The sequence below is a fragment of the Periophthalmus magnuspinnatus genome, chromosome 1 (genome assembly GCF_009829125.3).
Source record: "Periophthalmus magnuspinnatus isolate fPerMag1 chromosome 1, fPerMag1.2.pri, whole genome shotgun sequence".
Lineage (NCBI taxonomy): Eukaryota > Metazoa > Chordata > Actinopteri > Gobiiformes > Gobiidae > Periophthalmus > Periophthalmus magnuspinnatus.
Genome location: NC_047126.1, coordinates 19793331 through 19812124, shown reverse-complemented (window position 1 = coordinate 19812124; position 18794 = coordinate 19793331). Strand labels below are relative to the sequence as shown.

Below are 18794 nucleotides of genomic sequence, written 5' to 3'. Positions count from 1 at the left end.
AAGATAATATATACCTGTACTTTTTTTATTTTAAAATATTATTCCTCTGTTTTCAGTCATATGTGGGGCTCCGTAGTTTGCAAGGAATAGCTAATTCAAAAAAAGTTGTCCCTTTGCAGTATGGGGAGATTGTTAAGGAGTGTGATAATGAGAGAGTATTTATATACAGATTTGAAGAGGAAGAGATGAAGAGGTTGATGGTATAACGCACAAAATTGTAAAACAACTTTGAGCGTCAGGAGTTTTAGATACTGTTGAATGTGGAACAAAAAACAAAACACTAACCTTTAACCCCTAACCCCTAAAAAAAAATCCTGTCTGTATTTTCAGTATGACTTCGTGGAGCTGTTGGATGGCAGTCGTCTGATCTCCAAAGACAAGAGAGCCTTAAGCGAAGCCGACCTGAGTCACAGCTTCACTTCCGGGTCACATGACGAGGAGGCGGGAACAGGAAGTAGACACGCCCGCTCCATAAACGTCCATGAAGCTGGATTTATACAGTATCTGGACACCGGGATCTGGCATCTGGCTTTTTATAATGACGGACGCAACACGGAACAAGTCTCCTACAACACCATCGTAATCGGTACAGTGATTTTATTTAATTTGTGTGTTTAATGAATACTGCTTTAATGTTTTATTTATTTATGATATTTTTTTTTTTTCATACTTCTAAAACCACTGGCCACACAAATGCTAAAATGGTTGAAGGCCACAGTGAATGTCATGAATTTCATCTGTAACAAAACTATTATATTTGATTATTCAGTGTCCCATTAGACTGACCAGACTTCCAAGTTCATTTTCAAATTCTGTCAGTCTGATTCTTTTTCAGCAAAAAGAAGTCGAGGAGGAAAAATCCAGTTACATCATTTACATATGTAGTGTTTAAATTAAACTTTTTACAACATCTTGACTTGTAAACTCGGCCACATTGCATTTTTGCCAGACTAAAAAGACAGCAGCTAATCTGGACCTTTAGGATCACGCCTGTCCTTTGGTTCTTAAGACGTGTACCTTTCTTTTTCCATTAGCTGCAAGTACTTCAAATAGAGCTACCACAGAAATGATACACAGACATGAACCCAGACTACTACTACTACTACTACTACTACTACTACTACTACTACTACTACTACTACTACTACTACTACTACTACTACTACTACTAAAACTGTGATCGACATTAGACTCATTAAAACAAGCTGTGAATATTTAGGGTTGAAAAATACGTTCTGTTTTCTGAAGGAGAGAGAGGGAGACAGAGAAAGAGAGAGAGGGAGAGGGGGAGAGCTAGGGAGAGAGAAAGAGAGAGAGAAAGAGAGAGAGAAAGGGAGAGAGATAAAGGGGGAGAGATAAAGAGAGAGATAAAGGGAGAGAGATAAAGGGAGAGAAGGAGAGAGATAAAGAGACAGAGAGAAAGGGAGAGAGATAGAGATAAAGAGAGAGATAAAGAGAGCAAGAGAGTCATAAAGGGAGAGAGAGAGAGTGAGAAAGAAGAGGAAGAGTTATCAATTCAAAACTACTCTTTAGTATAAAAATGGAGTTAGAAAGTTTGGTACCTGTTTAAAATACTACTACTACTACTACTACTACTACTACTACTACTACTACTACTACTACTACTACTACTACTACTACTACTACTACTAAAACTGTGATCGACATTAGACTCATTAAAACAAGCTGTGAATATTTAGGGTTGAAAAATACGTTCTGTTTTCTGAAGGAGAGAGAGGGAGACAGAGAAAGAGAGAGAGGGAGAGGGGGAGAGCTAGGGAGAGAGAAAGAGAGAGAGAAAGAGAGAGAGAAAGGGAGAGAGATAAAGGGGGAGAGATAAAGAGAGAGATAAAGGGAGAGAGATAAAGGGAGAGAAGGAGAGAGATAAAGAGACAGAGAGAAAGGGAGAGAGATAGAGATAAAGAGAGAGATAAAGAGAGCAAGAGAGTCATAAAGGGAGAGAGAGAGAGTGAGAAAGAAGAGGAAGAGTTATCAATTCAAAACTACTCTTTAGTATAAAAATGGAGTTAGAAAGTTTGGTACCTGTTTAAAATACTACTACTACTACTACTACTACTACTACTACTACTACTACTACTACTACTACTACTACTACTACTACTACTACTAATAATAATAATAATAATAATAATAATAATAATAAAATCATAATAATTCCATAAACACTATATAAATGCTTTAGTTTACAGATAGAACATTTTTCAACAATGTATTTTGTAAAAGAAAACATTCAGAATTGAATTAATTTGAGTGTAGTGGGCGTGTGCGTGCGAGCGGAGGATACACCCTGTTAGCTGAGGCACAGAGCCAGCGCTGACAGCAGAGGCTGAGGGGTAATTGGATGTTAGAGTCTGTTGATTGGTCCGACTGCGGTAACTACGGCAACCACCCAGGACCCATTTCCGTGTGTTTTGTGCTTTTCTTTAGATATACACTACATCCAGCCGCGCCAATTAACACTCACCCCTGAAATGTTTTTATTTCTCTTCCCCCTCTCTCTCTCTCCATTCTTTACTCTCATTATTTCTTCTTCTCGCTTTTCCTCTCTACCTTTTCTACTCCACTTCTTCTCTCCCTTGCCTGTCCCTCCCTCTTCCTTTCTCACCCCCCTCTCTCCCACTCTCTCGCCCTACCTTCCTCTCCTGCTCTTTCTCTTTCCTTCACTCTTTCACCCCTCTCCCTGTCTCACCCGCTCTCCCATCTCCCTTTCCATTCTTTCTTTCTCTCCGCTCACTCTCCTCCATTTTGTCCCACTCTAATATCTCTCTCTCTCCTTTCCTTTTATCCCCTTTCTCCATTCTTCTTTCTCTTGTCTGCCTAACTCCCTATGCCCCCTCTCCTTCCCTCTCTCTCCTCTTCCACCTCCGTTTCTCACTTCCCCTATTTCTCTACCCTTCTCTCTCTCTCTTTCTCTCTCCCTCTCTACCCCTCTCACTCTATCTCACTCTCTTCTCTCCACCCTGTCTCAATGGCTCCCCCCTCACTCTCGCTCTTCCTCTTTTCTCCTTTGATAAACTCTCTATCCTTCCATCTCTCTCTCCCCCTTTTCTCTCTGTACCTCCTTGCCTCCCCTTCTCTCCTCCCTTTCTCTCCTTTGCTCTCTGTTTCCATCTCTCTCTCTGTTCTCAAAATCAGAGTCGATTATGGAGTGTCCTCAGAATTGTCATGGAAACGGAGACTGTCTATCGGGAATATGCCACTGTTTTCCTGGCTTTCTGGGGCCCGATTGTTCTCGAGGTAAACACTCTCTCTTTCACACATGCACACACACACACACACACACACACACACACACACACACACACACTACGCGGTGCAGACGGTGTATATGAGGAGCAGAAGTTGTTAGTTAGTTGTCCTCACAGCAGTCTGCCTGACCTGCCCTCACTCTAGAGGCCACTCTGTGACGTCTTTCCTTTTTTTTTTTTTTTACTTTTCCACCAAAGAATACACCTCCAGCATTTAACCAACTGAGATTGTGTATATGTTATGTGGACCTGATCATTATGGGATGGTGTTAGTCCAATGGTGTAACTTAGACTCACACTTGAATGAACAGCTCTAAAATCATGTAATTACTGATAGGCAGGGGTGGAAAAAACTACTTAAAAGTGCAGATAGCAAAGCAAAAAAAAATACTAAAAAGTAAAAGTTTCACATGAAAAAAATCTAAAATTCTAGTAAAAGTATTAAAGTACCTGTTTAAAAATGTACTAAAGTAAAAGATATAATGAAGCTTCAAATGTAGTGTAGTTTTGATAAAAAAAAAAATAATAAAAAATACACTGAATTTGGATCAACAGAAAAAAACTGAACTGATTTTTTTCTAGCTGTTTGTATATTTTCATTTGATCAAATTATAATTATAAATATTAATATTTTTATTAAGATTTTTTAATATTAAAATCTACTTAAGCAAAGTACAGATAAACATTTTTACAGTACTTTACTATTTTACTTTGTTACGTTCCACCACTTCTGACACGAGTGGTAGACTCAGGGTAGTTCCTTTTTTCAGACAGGTATTAGGCAGTGACTTACTAGTACCCAAGCGGAACCAACAAAGCCTCTTGGATGTGTGTAGAAAAATATTCACTCCAAAACTTTTGTCCAATTGATAGAATTCACTTGCCTTTTGAAACTGATCAGAATTGGTGAACAATTTAGACTGTCGGCATAGCAATTAAGAATTCTTTTGATTGGTCCTTAAAGTCCTCAAAATGGTGCCCATAACAGACTAAAGTTAAACCCAGATGTAACATTTTGTCTGCGTAGTAGCGTGTTTTCCCTTAAGATTTAACTGTGTAGTCCAACGGCGAATGAGTGTACCATTTTGATGATAAATAAGATTATATTAAATATACAAAATTCATAAGAAAATGACTTGTATTGTCACTGTTGACCAAAATCTGAATACTTTTACTTAAATAGATTTTTTTCATGTGATACTGTCGTAACGGCTAGTGCGGGTGCAGACTCGGGGCAGATTTACAGTGTTTATTTACAAAATGGTGAAATTCAGTTTTTAATAGTTAGTTTAACACACACGGGGAGCAGGGAGTGAGAGGCAGACCAGACGGGAGTAGTGCAGAGCAGGGACGGGAAAACCAGGACAAGACCAGGGCAAGCCAAACAGGGATGTCCAGAGCGGGCACGAAGACAGCCAAGGCCGGAGCACGACGGGACCAGGGACAGGGCCAGGGAAGACCCAGCAGGAGTAATCCAGAGAGCAGGAGACGGGAAGCAAGCTGGAGACCAAGATGGGACAGGAGGCAAGGCAGAGGGGTGGACTGTACCGGATCTGGAGCGCAGAGGCTGGAGCAGGAATGAGCGAGAGCAGGAATCTGGAAGGTGGCAAAATTCCAATGAGTAACAAGCAGACAGGTAACAAAAATTCAAAAACTAAGCTGGAGCATCACGTTGACACGCGTACGGTCTGGCCCCGAGTGTCTTCTGCCGAGCCCTCATATACTCGGCAGCAGGTGGAGGTAATTGTGCTGATGCGCTCCAGGTGTGCGCGGGAGGAATCAGGTACTCCGCCCAGCTCCAAGCAGACAGGTAGGGGAGGGGGAGAGAGCACAGGAGGACAGATAATGCAGGCCCCATGACAGATACTTTTCCTTAATGTTTTACCTCTGTAATGATACTTTTCCTTAACAAAATCAAGTACTTCTTCCACCACTGTTAATGATTTGTGTTTTAGCAAAAAAATCTAACATTGATAGAGGAGGTGTTTTTTTTTTTTTTAAAGTCAGTGCTCAACCAATAATGTTTCACACATTTTTACAAACAGAATTATTTTGTGTTTCTGGGCAATTTGTATTTTTCCCCTTGATATTGATTTTATTATTCAAAACAAGATTATTTCAAAGTCCTTACTACTGCTACTATCTCTCAAAAGAATTTCCGAAACACATCTTTTTGAAAAATTAATGAGAGACAACCAAAAGCATGCGAGCTAGCCGTCTCCTCTCCTGCACCTCTAAAGTAGCAATGGAATTACCGAGCGCCTTTGAACACCCCACAGCATACAAATGAGCAGCTTGTAAACCAGGTTTCGCCTCACTACTCCTTACACCTGCTCTGTCTGAATCCGCTCCACAACAGATGTTAGCCTAGCATCTCCAGGTACTTGCTCCTGTGGAGTCGTTACAGTTGTCTACGAATACAAGTTACCACTGGGCCCCATGTCCCATCGGAAACATAGGAGTTTGTCTTCATGTTTAGGAATAGTGATGATGCATTAGTCTTATATGGATGATTTTCAGACATTTAAAGGGGCGCTAGACAGTTCCATGTAATATTAAGCAAAATGTATTTGCCCTAGTACAGATATAGTGTAAAAACATGTGTTCTGTTTGCAATAAGTGGATGCTAGGACTATTGTAGGAAAGTCAAGAATAATTTTGGACCACTGCAAACTGTTTAAAATGAACTAATTCTGTTTTTCATTTAAACACAGCAGACATCAGGTACAACACCTTTAAAGTAGCTACAATTCCACGCAGTATACGCTCAATACCCATGCAAAGTTGCTGTAAGCTCCTTTTATATAAATGATTATTGGTTGATTATCTGATTCTTAACTAATCAACCAGTTATCCAATCAGAAACCCGAACTATCTCCTCACCGTGGGTTGCCAGATCCCACACCACTAAAACCAGTGTAATAATAAACCTAAAATTGCTCTCTCTTACGGAATGACAAATTACGGCCTCCTTGATTCAGTCGCGATTGTATTGCTATTTTAAACCATTTGGGCACATGCTATAACCATTACCTTTAAGCAGCCTTCCAGGATATCACTTTAATTAAAGATGATTAAACCCACTATGTTTTGACTGATGGAGATTTTGATCCCATAACGAGAAAGCCAAAGTATTTTCAAAGAAGCTGTGGAAATAGGAACCTTATGTGCAGCAATTACCTCTGCCTACAATCCATCCATGCTTATGCAAACAGAGTGGCAGCAGTGGTAAAATCATCCGTCATAATTTATAGTTTTATTCCACCACATAACGCGCTAATGGCTTCTCCTCTATATAGTTTATGATGGGGACTCCTGCAAACTTACATCATGAGATTTCCACACAAGCAGCATTACTTTGGATTACCAGTAGGCTATGCATCATCCTAAATATACTGTTTGGGTTTGAGACCAGATTGGATACTCATTTTAAAAGATTATTATCATTAGCGAGCAGGAATTGTAACTTGTGCACAATGGTTTTGGCATATGGTGACCACCTGACCACTATGTCATGTCAGTGGTCGTGTAGAGTTAGCGATTGGCTCATTATGAACTTTATACTATTGTCTATAAGCCGTATAATTCGAATAGCATATATATCGCCCCCTTATTAGTATGGCATTAAACTTATCTATCTCACATTTATTAAACTGTTCAAAATTGTGCGTTGTAACTGTGAGTGGGTTGCACATCCACAGATCCGCCCTGTAGCTCGGCCTGATGGTGCTACGTGCTCGTCTGCATGGAGATAGGTCTAAGTTTAATTTCATTCTGTGAAACATTACAGGCAATAAAGTAATAATAACATATCCAGATGTAGACGGTCGAATAAACCAGACTCCTCAAACATGTGTGAATGAAACAAAACACAACTGCGGGTATGTTTTTCATGAGGTAACAACATTACAACATGACTAAACGTTCACATGAGTCAATTTTGTGTAACAGAGGACAAGTGTTTATTTGAAGGGACAATGTGTTGAAACATTGAGCTTAGAAATAGCCAATAGCATCTATTACATTTATAGACCTATTGAATTTGCACATTTCTTAACTGTCTATGTATGTTCTTTTTTCTTTTTCTTTTTTTTTAGCGGCGTGCCCGGTTCTGTGCAGTGGCAATGGGCAGTACTCTAGGGGGCGCTGTCAGTGCTACAGCGGCTGGAAGGGCACCGAGTGTGATGTTCCGGCCAATCAGTGCATTGACATCCACTGTGGGGGGCACGGCATCTGCATCATCGGGGCCTGCATCTGCAACACTGGCTACAAGGGCGAGAACTGCGAAGAGGGTAAGGAATCGCACTACCAACTCTACTATTTATTAGCACGTCATTTATAAAAAACAGCGGACATAAACGATGGATGTAAAAAAAGTGAAGTGCCTTGCTCAATGACATAATGGTCAGTGGACCATCCACCAACTAAGCTACTGTTGCCCTAAACTGACAATAGCAGATAAACTTCTTTTTTTTTTCTTCAGTTTGATATTAGAAAGCAACTATAGACTGTATATTTAAATGGACATAGCTAACCTGCTAGCCACGGCGTTCCAAACAGGAAGTGATCATGAGAGCGCTTCTGACTCCATTGACTCCAATTCACTTTACATTGAAAAGCCAGTATACCCACCAAAACGCTGTGCATTTATCGAGAAATATGCATGTTAAGTCCTATCACTCTTTGTATCCACATACGTATGTGAGCAGCTATTCTCCACTATGAACTATGCTAAAAACAAATACCGCTCATGCCTCACAGATGACAGCTTACAGTTCTGCACGAAGATGAAAGTGACTTTGCAGCAGAGGTTCAGGAGCAAAAGTCCCATTAAACAGGTCAAATAAATATTTATGCAGCTATTTTGCAAATACTATAGTTGTTTGTACAAAGCATAAAGGTAAAAGTGTTTTCTTTTCTGTGGATACCGGGTCCAAATGGCTCTTTGGGTGTTAAAGGTGCCAACCCCAGGTCTAGCTCAACAGAATAAAAGGTAATAACCCACATCAATAGAAAAGTAATTATTACAAAATGACAAAACCAATAACCTCTAAGTGTCTCTTATAACGTGAACAATACTTATTTTAAAGTTACATGGTCAACTTAAGAATTAACTACCACATTTTCATTCACAATACCTTCAAAAGAACTTGTTGAAAGCAGTTTGTGGCAGTATAAAAAGCGTTTCCGTGGCAGCAGAGATGGGGCGTGATAATGGTTTGGAGATAAGACTGTTACACTGTCTCTGGGGACAGTCTGCTGCACTCATTTCAACAAAGGAGGCGAACCAAAGAAGCTCAAAGAGGAGGGGGGTTTCTAAAAGTACTGCGATCATCAGAAACTACAGTATAAAAGAAGTAACACGCATGTGCTCGTGGCTGCATGTAGGCTTCACAGTCAATGTATCGCTCATTAGTAAGTGTGCTTCAAAGACTAAGGGGAGTGTGGGAATAAATGGATGAGAAACTGCTTATATTTTGTAAATAATTTGTAAATTATTTAACCAATTCACTGCTGCTTTATTACACTTGAAGGGCCCAGTTTTAAAAGCTTAAATTATGAGATTTTAATGAATATTTTTCCCTTTATGATAAAACGTGGTGGTCATGTACTATGCATGAAGTACTTGTGTGTGGTTAAACAGACTGGGTGGGTATTCATCACATTATGGGGACTTAAACCTGTACAGAGTCTCTATATCCAACGTTAGATCTACAGAATGGTTTAGTATTAAAGGGACGCTATGCAACTTTTCTTGTGGAGGGTTGTCTCAATGGTAGTAGTTGCTTTGCCTTGAATATTCCACGGTATGGCATTAAATGTATACCCATGGAGACACGCAGTGACCAGAAAAGCAACAAAAAACATACCTGACGTTGTGTTTTGTTTCATTCACACATGTTTAACGCATAAACCCTGCAAATTTAGGCTGAATTCTCTCAAACAGAAAACACTCTGTTCCACCTTGTGATGTCATGCGGTAAAACAGGAAGTGCTGCATTGTGCTTTAAAACTCCACGCACCTTCACTAGAATCATTTGGATAATTTCAGCCCTGGAACTGCTGATCTCTACTGAGCTAAAAGTAAAAGACAGCTGTTAACTTGAAAACATTTGCGCTTCGGTAATGTGGACAGACATCGGTAATAATAAAGGGTTAGTCAAACATGTGTGAATGAAACAAAACACAACTCCAAGTATGTTTTTGATGAGGAAACAACATTGGCTTAAAACCCACAGGAATGAATGCGTAATGTAGGACCTGTATAGATTTTTGTTCAGTTTATCTCACTAATACATCCCACGCTTGCATCACTTGTATTGCGTTTTTGTCTTACTCTATCACCACTCCTAGCTGTTAAAATGTGCTTTTCAACCCTCAAATGTCCCTTGCATGTTCCAATCTAATGCAATAGAGTGCAGCCGTTCAAATCAAATGGTTCTGATTATGAGGGTGTGAAATGGCCTTATTCCAACGGTCAGATATTTCATTTCTGCAAGCCTATCAAAACGAAAAAACCTACTTCCTGTGTAATATCGTGGTCTTGGAGGTGCTGACTATTGCTCATTTGTAAAAGCTGTATTGTGGTCGCGGATTCATTTCCTACAGACGTATATGTGAACCGGAGAGGAGGCAGCTAGCTAGCATGTGATTGCTGACAGGTCTTTGGCTAATCCCCGACCGCTAGCCGTACTACAGAACTCATTTCGTCCGCGCTGTGATCGATACTAATCTGCTGTTTGTCTATCGCACACACGCTGCACGCTCAGACCAACTGTGACACCGCACTGCAAAAACATCCAGGGATGACGAGATTAAAAATAATTTACAATTGTAGAAGCAAAGTAGCAGTAACCCTTGTTTTATTTATTTATTTTATTTATTTATTTATTTTTGCCAGAAATCAACTTAATCAGCATCTTGCAAAGTTAAACTGAGCAAGATTTACATTTAAAAGAGGCGGTATTTTACTTTTATGGGGTATTAACTGCTAACACATGACATATTTAGATCACTATGTTACTTTTTATTGTTTTGAAAATGCTATATTGACGTAAAACAGCAAACATGTTTTATAAGTTTCATTTTCGTTTTTGCTTTCAGAGCGATATCACAACCCGCTAATGGAACTACTGCACATCACATCGAGTTTGTCAAGTTGTTGTTGTCATGTGGGAGCATGCATGACGTAGGCTTGTGGGCGGAGCATTGGACGGAATCTCACAGCTAACCTTAAGAAAGTTTTGAATAGGGCCCAGGAGAGATGGCTAAAATATGCAAACATGCATGGATGACATCTACAACCTCTTCAGGCATGTTTTTGTTGAGGGAACAACATAAACACATGGGAGAAAGCTAAAAAAAAAATGGTTTAAAGTGGAACTAAACACTAAATCAGCTGTTTTGCTCCTAAATTGTGTATGTTGTGTTTGTATGCTAGTCCAATGAGGCTTACGTGGTCTTACAAAAATGTATTTTAATCGATTCTTTTATAGACAAAGTTTTTGTTTGTTTTCATACCTGAGAGTTTCATCTGCTCACAAGCGATCGTCCTCAGAGTAGTCACGTGACCACGCTAGGAAAACTGTTTGATTTACTCTCTGATTTATGATTTTAAATTAAAGCAGCACCAAATAACTTTTTTTTTTTTTTCTGGTACGGGTCTGTTCTACTACTTTCTTTCTACATGTAGCTCAGACAAGCAGATGGCGCCACTAGGCCAAGTTACAGGTCAGATCTGCTGAGAGGCGACTTCACTCTGCATGTTTTTCTATGTGTTTTCTAGCAATAAACACACCGTAAATCATATCGTGTTGGCAAAAATCGGATCATCTTTAGCTTCAGAACAACTTAAACAGTTCTGAAATGTTTTTGCAGTGTGATATCCGTGCCGCTTTGCACTCACTCACGTCTTCCAGGTGTGTACAAATGCAAACAGAATGTGCTCTGAACGGCTGTCCGGGCCAATATGCAAATGAACAGGCGATCCCAGAGGACAGTAACCAGATTAGTTTCAGATTAGCTGGCACTAATCCTCAAACGGTGTGTCCGTGGACAGGGAGAGAGGGAGACGGAGGGGTGAGACAGAGAGGGACACAGAAAGAGAGAGTGAGGAGAGAGAAGGGGAGGGGGGGGGGGGGGTCTGAGAGTGACCGGGGTGCAAAGAAAGAGAGGATGGGATGGAGGGAGAGACATAGGAGACAGAAGGGGAGGGAGAGAGTGAGGGAGGGGTGTAGAGAGAGAGGGAGGGAGAGAGACAGAGGAATGAGAGAAGGGGGGAGAGAGTGGGGGTGTAGAGAGGGAGGATGGGAGGGAGGGAGAGACTTAAGAGAGAAAAGGGGAGGGAGAGAGTGAGGGAGGTGTAGAGAGAGGATGGGAGGGAGAGAGAGACTTAAGAGAGAAGGGGTGGGAGAGAGTGAGGGGGGTGTAAAGAGAGGGAGAGAGAGAGAGAGAGGGTAGGAGGGAGGGAGGGAGAGGCACAAGAAAGAGAAGGGGGAGGGGACAGAGAGGGGGGATGTGTAGAGAGAGAGATGAGAGAGAGAGATGGGGGAGAGAGTGGGGGGTGTAGAGAGGGAGGGAGAGACAGAGGAGAGAGAAGGGGATGGAGAGTGGTGGTAAAGAGAGACAGATGGAGATGAGAGGGAGAGAGAAAGGGAGAGAGGGAGATAGTTGAGAGAGTGGAAAGAAGAGAGTTGGTGGAATATGATGAGAAAGAGAGGGGAGTGTAAGAGAGGGAGAAGAGGGAGAGGGAGAGGGAGGGAGACAAAGGACAGAATGGAAGAGAGAGTTGGGGGAATATGAGGAGAACGAGAGAGAGAGGAGAGAGAAGGGGAATCAGAGAGTGAGGGGAGTGTAAAGAGAGATATATGGAGAGGGAGGGAGAAAGATAGAGGAGAGAGAAGGGAGGGTATGAGAGGGCGAGAGATGAGTAGAGAAGGAGAGAGGGTGGTTAAAGAGAGAGATGGAGATTCGAGAGCAAAAAAGAGGGAGAGAGAGGGAGGGAAAGAGTGAGGAGTGTGTAACGACAGAGAGAGAGAGGGAGGAGAGAGGAAGAGAGACAAAAGAGAGGTAGAGAGAGAAAAAGGGGAAAGTGAGGGGGGATAAAGAGAGGGGGTGGAAAAGGGGAGAGAGGAGGCAGCAGTCGCTCTGTAGGTTAATCCCATTTGCAGCTGTTGAATCTCCATCTGATGTTGATGATGGTTCATTTAAAAGGGTTTACAGTGAGAGCATGTCATGAATTCTGTTTTAGAACAACGTTGATAATTCACTGTATTAAAGATGCACTCTGTAACTTCTCTGCTGGAGGCTCTGAAACATTCTGTTTTCTATGGAGATGTTATTGCTGTGCCTGGAATGTCCCACAAAACGGCATAAACCAAACAACAAGCGATAACACCGGACCAAGTATCTTTTTAGCAATCAAAAACCTGTAACTGAATAAATACGAGATAAGAAAGAAATTAGCTTTTTTATCACAGAGCAGACCTTTTTATCAGAAAATATATAAATGAGTAATGCCTTATATAAACATAATTGGTTATAAATTGAGTTGAAATCATGTTTTGTATTATTCTGTATGAACTAGAGTTGTCAAAAGTATCAAAAATCAGATACTAATCGATACTAAAACTATTATCGAAACTAGATACTCATTTGAACTAGTATCGATACTAAAAAGTCACATTCACAGGACAGAAATGAGCCTTTCCTGAATAGTTTTAGAGAATCTTGAGGTGTATCAGAACAAGTATAAGACCATATAGACTAGTATACACCCATGGACCACTGTGGAATCTACCTGGACGACTGAGGAATTACACAAATATAAGACCACATGGTAATATGAAAGAAAGTCTATTCCTCAGTATTGAAATTGAGTTTGACATTCTTGTATCATGACAACAGTAGTGTGAACACACCTCAAAAGCAGACTGGTAATAAAAAAACGTACCAGGAACTGCAAAAGGTCCCGACAGTCTGAAAACCCCCTTTTTTGGTGTTTATTAGCTCCAGCTGCCTATCTCTCCCTGTACATATGGGCAATCAAGGGACCCAAACATGAACCATATTACACAGGTTCAAAAAGCAGGCAGATTAGTTTTCTTGGGTTTGGGTAACTATGTGAAACAATAGGAGGGATGTGGGACCAGAGCTGATATCATTAAAACATGTCCAGCAGGGCAGTGTGAAATCTGACTTTGCATATCGGGTAAACAAAGTACAAAGGTGCAGCTCACACGACTGGCTCCTGCTGACAGAATCACATAAATATATATAGTTCAACTGATTTTGTATTTTTGTATGCTTTCTATAGTATAATCGATCTGCATGGGGATTTGCTTGCCCGCTGTTGCAGAGTTATTGACAAAAACTGTTTGATGTAACTGAATGGCATTTTACTGGAATAATTTAAACTTTGCTTCCTGAGATTAATAACAAGATGTCCTATATGTGTTGAATTGACTTGACTCTTTGATTTATTTTTATTTTTATTTTTATTTTTATTTTTATTTTTATTTTTATTTTTATTTTTATTTTTATTTTTATTTTTATTTTTATTTTTATTTTTATTTTTATTTTTATTTTTATTTTTATTTTTATTTTTATTTACAGAACAAATTTAAATTCATGTAGATAATCTGTTGTGATGTGTGATCTTAAACTAATTTTTCGGGTCAGACATCTGTAAATAAAAAATAAAATAAAAGATAAAAAAATACAAGATACATAGGATAAATGCCAAACTGTGTAACATTTGATGCAAGTAGGTCACAGACTCTCCACCATTATGTAAGATATGTTATACACCTTTATAATGACCAAAATCCCACTCCATTCATTTCCGCGCACATCCCTTGTTCATAACATAATCATACATATTTTATGGTTTTCTGGGCACGTTCTCTCCAGAGTCGAGTGAAACATATGTCTGAATGTCTATATGTTCTGTTTCTTGGCAGCGAACCTCTCCAGTGAGCACAGATTATTAAGAGCATTTTAACATCTTCATTTTTATCTTGTACAGCTCTTTGTGTATTTTTTTCTTCTTCTTAAATGTTCTCCATCTTCTTTAAAAGTGGCTGGAGGCTGGAGTGGGCTGGATTGATTCCCAGTGGATAATTCTATTGAGTGCTGTGCTATTTTAAAACATATTTCTGCCAAACGTCTATTCCATTGGTTTTCTGTAATAACGTTGAAACATGAAAAAAAAAAAAAAAAAAGGACTATTTCAAATGTGTGAGTGGGTTTTGCCTCTCCACAGATCTGGCCTGGAACTTGGCCTAGTGGTGTCAAATATGTCTCCATAAAAAAAGGTTAATGCCAAATTGTGCAACACTCTAGACAAGCAATACGATCTCTATGGAAACAGGTGGCACCGTCTCCAATAAAAATATTACATAGTGCAAATTTTAAATAACAATCACCAAGTCCAAGCATTCTCTGTGCCGTGTGCTAGCATTATCAAATAAAATATTCTCTTTATTTGGGTATATTTTGTCATCAACTTATAAAACATAAAAAATACAAAGGGCTTCAAGATATTGCAATAAAATAATGAACGTAGTGCGACATTAAGTCTTTTCAATGTACTTAATTGTACTTCTCACATTTGAATCATATTGTTTTCGTCCATTGTTTCTTATGTTGACTTCCGTTTTGGCTCATGTTGTGTTTGTCTCCCTCTAGTGGACTGCATCGACCCCAGCTGCTCAGCCCATGGTGTGTGTATCCATGGCGAGTGCCATTGTCAGCCAGGATGGGGCGGAGCCAGCTGTGAGATCGCCAAAGCCATGTGCCCTGACCAGTGCTCTGGTCATGGCACCTACAACGCAGAGACCAACTCCTGCACCTGCGACCAGAACTGGACCGGACCAGACTGCTCACTGGGTATGTGCCAAGTCATCATGAGAACATTGTGCCTCTGCTTTGGGTTCAGATGGACATGATTGACAGGTGGACAAGCCAATCAGAGAAATGCATGGTCTGTCCATATCAAAACAAACATGGAGGCCACGGAGCTGCCCTGGTTCTGGAAATACATCTTCCATTCATTTTTCCCATAGAGATTTAGAAAAAAACAGCTAATATTAGGAGTTCAAAGGCATCGCAGAGGCTAACCAGATACAAAGTGACTACTATATCCATAAAGAGGTTGCGTTAAGTTCAAAAAGCACATTTAGAGATTCAGAGAAGATTCAGAGAAATGTTTTAATAATTTAGTGGTTTATACAGTTTCAGAAACAGATTTTAAATAAAATGTTAGGTCTTATGGTCATTAGTTATACATAGCAGATTAGCCCTGAGCAAGCTTTCACAATTTTAACAACAATAACATATATATATGTTTTTTTCTGAAAGTCTATGGGACAAACGATTGATAAATTTACTTTAAAAAGATTGGGCAGGGCAAGACGAGTTTACTCAGTACTGGGATGGAGACATTGGCTCTAGTGGAAACTGTTGTTGTGTCCTTAGGCAAGACACTTCCCTCACCTTATGACTGTGGAGTGTGTCGTGAGTGAAGGGTGGTGGTGCAGATTGCCACCAGGCCAGCTGTTGCTACAATATTTTAGCACCACTGAGGATGGAGTGAATGAATAAAGCACTGTAAAACGCTTTGGGTGTCTAGCCTTATAATTATATTTATTAGATGAGTCATTAGAGACAGGAATGAGTATGCAAAATGGTGACACATACTCACTCTAAAAACTTTTAGTTGACAGAATTCAATGTTCTTTTGCTATGAACCCAGTCTGGACAAATTACACAAACATGAGTAAACCACAAAAAACTAAGTAGTTTGTCACTGAAATAAACAAACCCTGATACAGGCAGATACTTTGTGACCTTATATGACCCTATAATTATAAAGCCCACATCATAAAATTGCTGTTTTCATTTCCACTCATATCTAGAATACCTCATTGGCCCTCATTGGCCCATAATACTCTGTTTAAACCAATATGGCTGAAAGGAAAACAGATTATGTTAAATGTCAATGTAAACAAACTGTTGTGAGGTGATTTGTGTTTTTGTTGTTGGATTTGGTGCCTCAGGGTGATCATTTTGCAGCTAAATTCTACTGTACATAGCCGGTTCTTAAGCTTTATATCGTTCACACATTATCTGGTTTTGTGTTTAAAAGGTCAGTAATCGCGCCAAGGGGCAGACCTGCATTAAAAACTTCACTGCTATTCTCAACATTTCAGAATCGCTGCTAAAACTATGCCGCAGCCAATAAAAGCCAGTCTCAAAAGCGCCTGCTCTCAAGATGTCTGACCAGCGAGTGACGGAGATGGGCTACAGCTGTCTGATTCCAATGTCGTCTGAAGTTACAGTTGTGAGAAAAAGTGAGATAAAAAACAAGGCCTGTCGCAATAAAAGTACGTTTGAAGTCTGGTTTATTTTAAACTGGGACTAAACACCTGAAATCTGTCCACAACCGCATTTCAAATAGAGCTGTTAAACTGCGCAGAGCCTGTGGACTAAAGTGTGAGGACTGAGGAGGGGCGGGGTCTGGATTTATGAGGAACACTGTGATTGGTCTATCAGGTATCCTCAACTTCAAACTCCGCCCCTGCAGCCAGGTGTTTGAAATCAGAACATAGACTGTGTTTATATAAATGGACATAGCTAACCTTCTAATAGGACGTGAGCATGGGCGCGCTTCCGGCTCCATCGACTCTGGCTCTAATTCACTTTGTCACCCCTCTCTCCGTAACTGCTGCTGTCAGGCTCGTCATTTGGTCTTAAAATGTACCTATTAACCTCCTCTACATGATCAAGATAAAAACATTAACCACAGACAAATTAGATGCCTTTTCTTCCCGAGGTCACTCCCACTAGCTTTAGCAACAGATGTGAGCCTGCTCCCTGCAAAACCAAAGAACGAGACAAACGAGAAGCGGCGTTACCTTCATCAGCCTCACTCTGGATCAGCTTTTTGGTTTGTTATGATAATCACGCTCGGAAATCCAAATATGGAACTCTGCTCCAAATTCGCCCTTGTAACTTCTAGCCTGGATGAGTTTCATTTGACTCGAGCTGAAAGCCATGGGTGACGTCACACTCACTTAGTCTGCTTTTTTATACAGTCTATGAATCAGAAACATGTGGGTGTAATTGGGGCAGTGCTGCGTGATGTCACCAAGCACTTGAAATTGCAGCACACACGTTGATTTAGCCACTTTTTTAGGCACCGTATTCACAGTTTAGCAGCAACAATGTGTGTTTAGTGTTTAGTTCCACTTTAAAGATACAGAAGTGTAGCAGTAAAGTGTATTCTGTTCATCCACATGTGCTGTGTGGAGCGACTGAAGACGTGACCATGTGATTCTCAACCTTTTTACCGTTGAACATAGATTCGAGGAGAGGCAGGGTGTAATCCTGCGGGCGCAACCGTATAGTTGTGTCTTTACTGCATCATAAAGCAATGCTCTATGGCTATGTTTTACAAGAGGAAAGAGGGATTAGAAAGACACAAACGATCGAGACTGAACAAGGACGGAGAGAGGGGAAGGGAGGATGGGAAGAGGAGAGCGAAATAAAGCCAGGAAGATATATGGAAAGAGAGGGAGGGGGGGAAGGGGAGGCGAAGGAAGGTAGGGAAGAAGGGAGGGAAGAAGAGGCCGCACTGCAAAAATAAATATCATGCAATTTTTAAAAGGACTTTCAATTTCTATCTAGATTTGGTACAGGTTTTGTATGCTCAAGACATTTACATTTTTAAAAAATAATGAATCTAGAAAGTGCACTTTTTTATCCTATTTGCATAAAAAAGTTTGTTTGAAATAAAATGCATTTTTAAACAACTGTGATTCGTCTAAATTAGGTAAGTTTGTCTAGTAAAATAATTCTAAACTAGTCAAAACTACTATTTTGAATGGAACAAATGTGTGTATTTGTGCAGCCTGCGAATCGATCCTTGATACCAATTCCGATACCATGATGATGATAAAAACACTCTTTATTTAGAATATGATTTTCAACATTAAATCATAGTACTTTCTTTTGTATTACCATGTGGCCTTATATCTGTGTAATCCCTCAGTCGTCCAGGTATGTTCCATAGTGGTCCATGTGAGTATATTAGTCTATGTGGTTTTATACTTATTCTGACACAGCTCAAGATCATTCTAAAGCTATTCAGGAAAGGTTAATTTCTGTCCTGTGAATGTGATTTTTTAATATCAATACTTGCTCAAATGAGTATCCAGTTCTCATGCCAGTTTTAGGATCAATTTGTGTATGCTTTTCAATACATCTGAGAACTCTAATACAGACTATAGGAACAGATGGCTAGCCTTAAAACCCAAGCTGGAAAAATGTGTGTGTGCGCGTGTGTGTGTGCGTGTGTGTTATCTTTACGTTGTCATGGACATCATATCCACGTCCAATTAGCTGCTCTGTGCCTGTCACACGCAGGAACAGGAATAGCCATGTCTTCACCAGTGTCTCTGAGTTTGACTGACTCCTGACCTTCGCAGACTCAAGCACGTGTTACACAACTTTAAAGTTTACTTA

The 18794-nt window shown here is 40.1% G+C and overlaps 1 protein-coding gene across 2 annotated transcripts in view; it reads left to right on the top strand.

Annotated features, from left to right (window-relative positions):
• Positions 1-18794, top strand: part of LOC117393469 (teneurin-3) — a 516796-nt gene that overhangs the window by 362528 nt on the left and 135474 nt on the right. For both annotated transcript variants that reach the window (XM_055225737.1, XM_055225739.1), the window contains 4 exons: positions 331-586; positions 3157-3258; positions 7367-7561; positions 14958-15158. In XM_055225737.1, coding sequence (XP_055081712.1) covers positions 331-586; positions 3157-3258; positions 7367-7561; positions 14958-15158 — 754 coding nt within the window. The remainder of the gene's footprint in view (positions 1-330; positions 587-3156; positions 3259-7366; positions 7562-14957; positions 15159-18794) is intronic.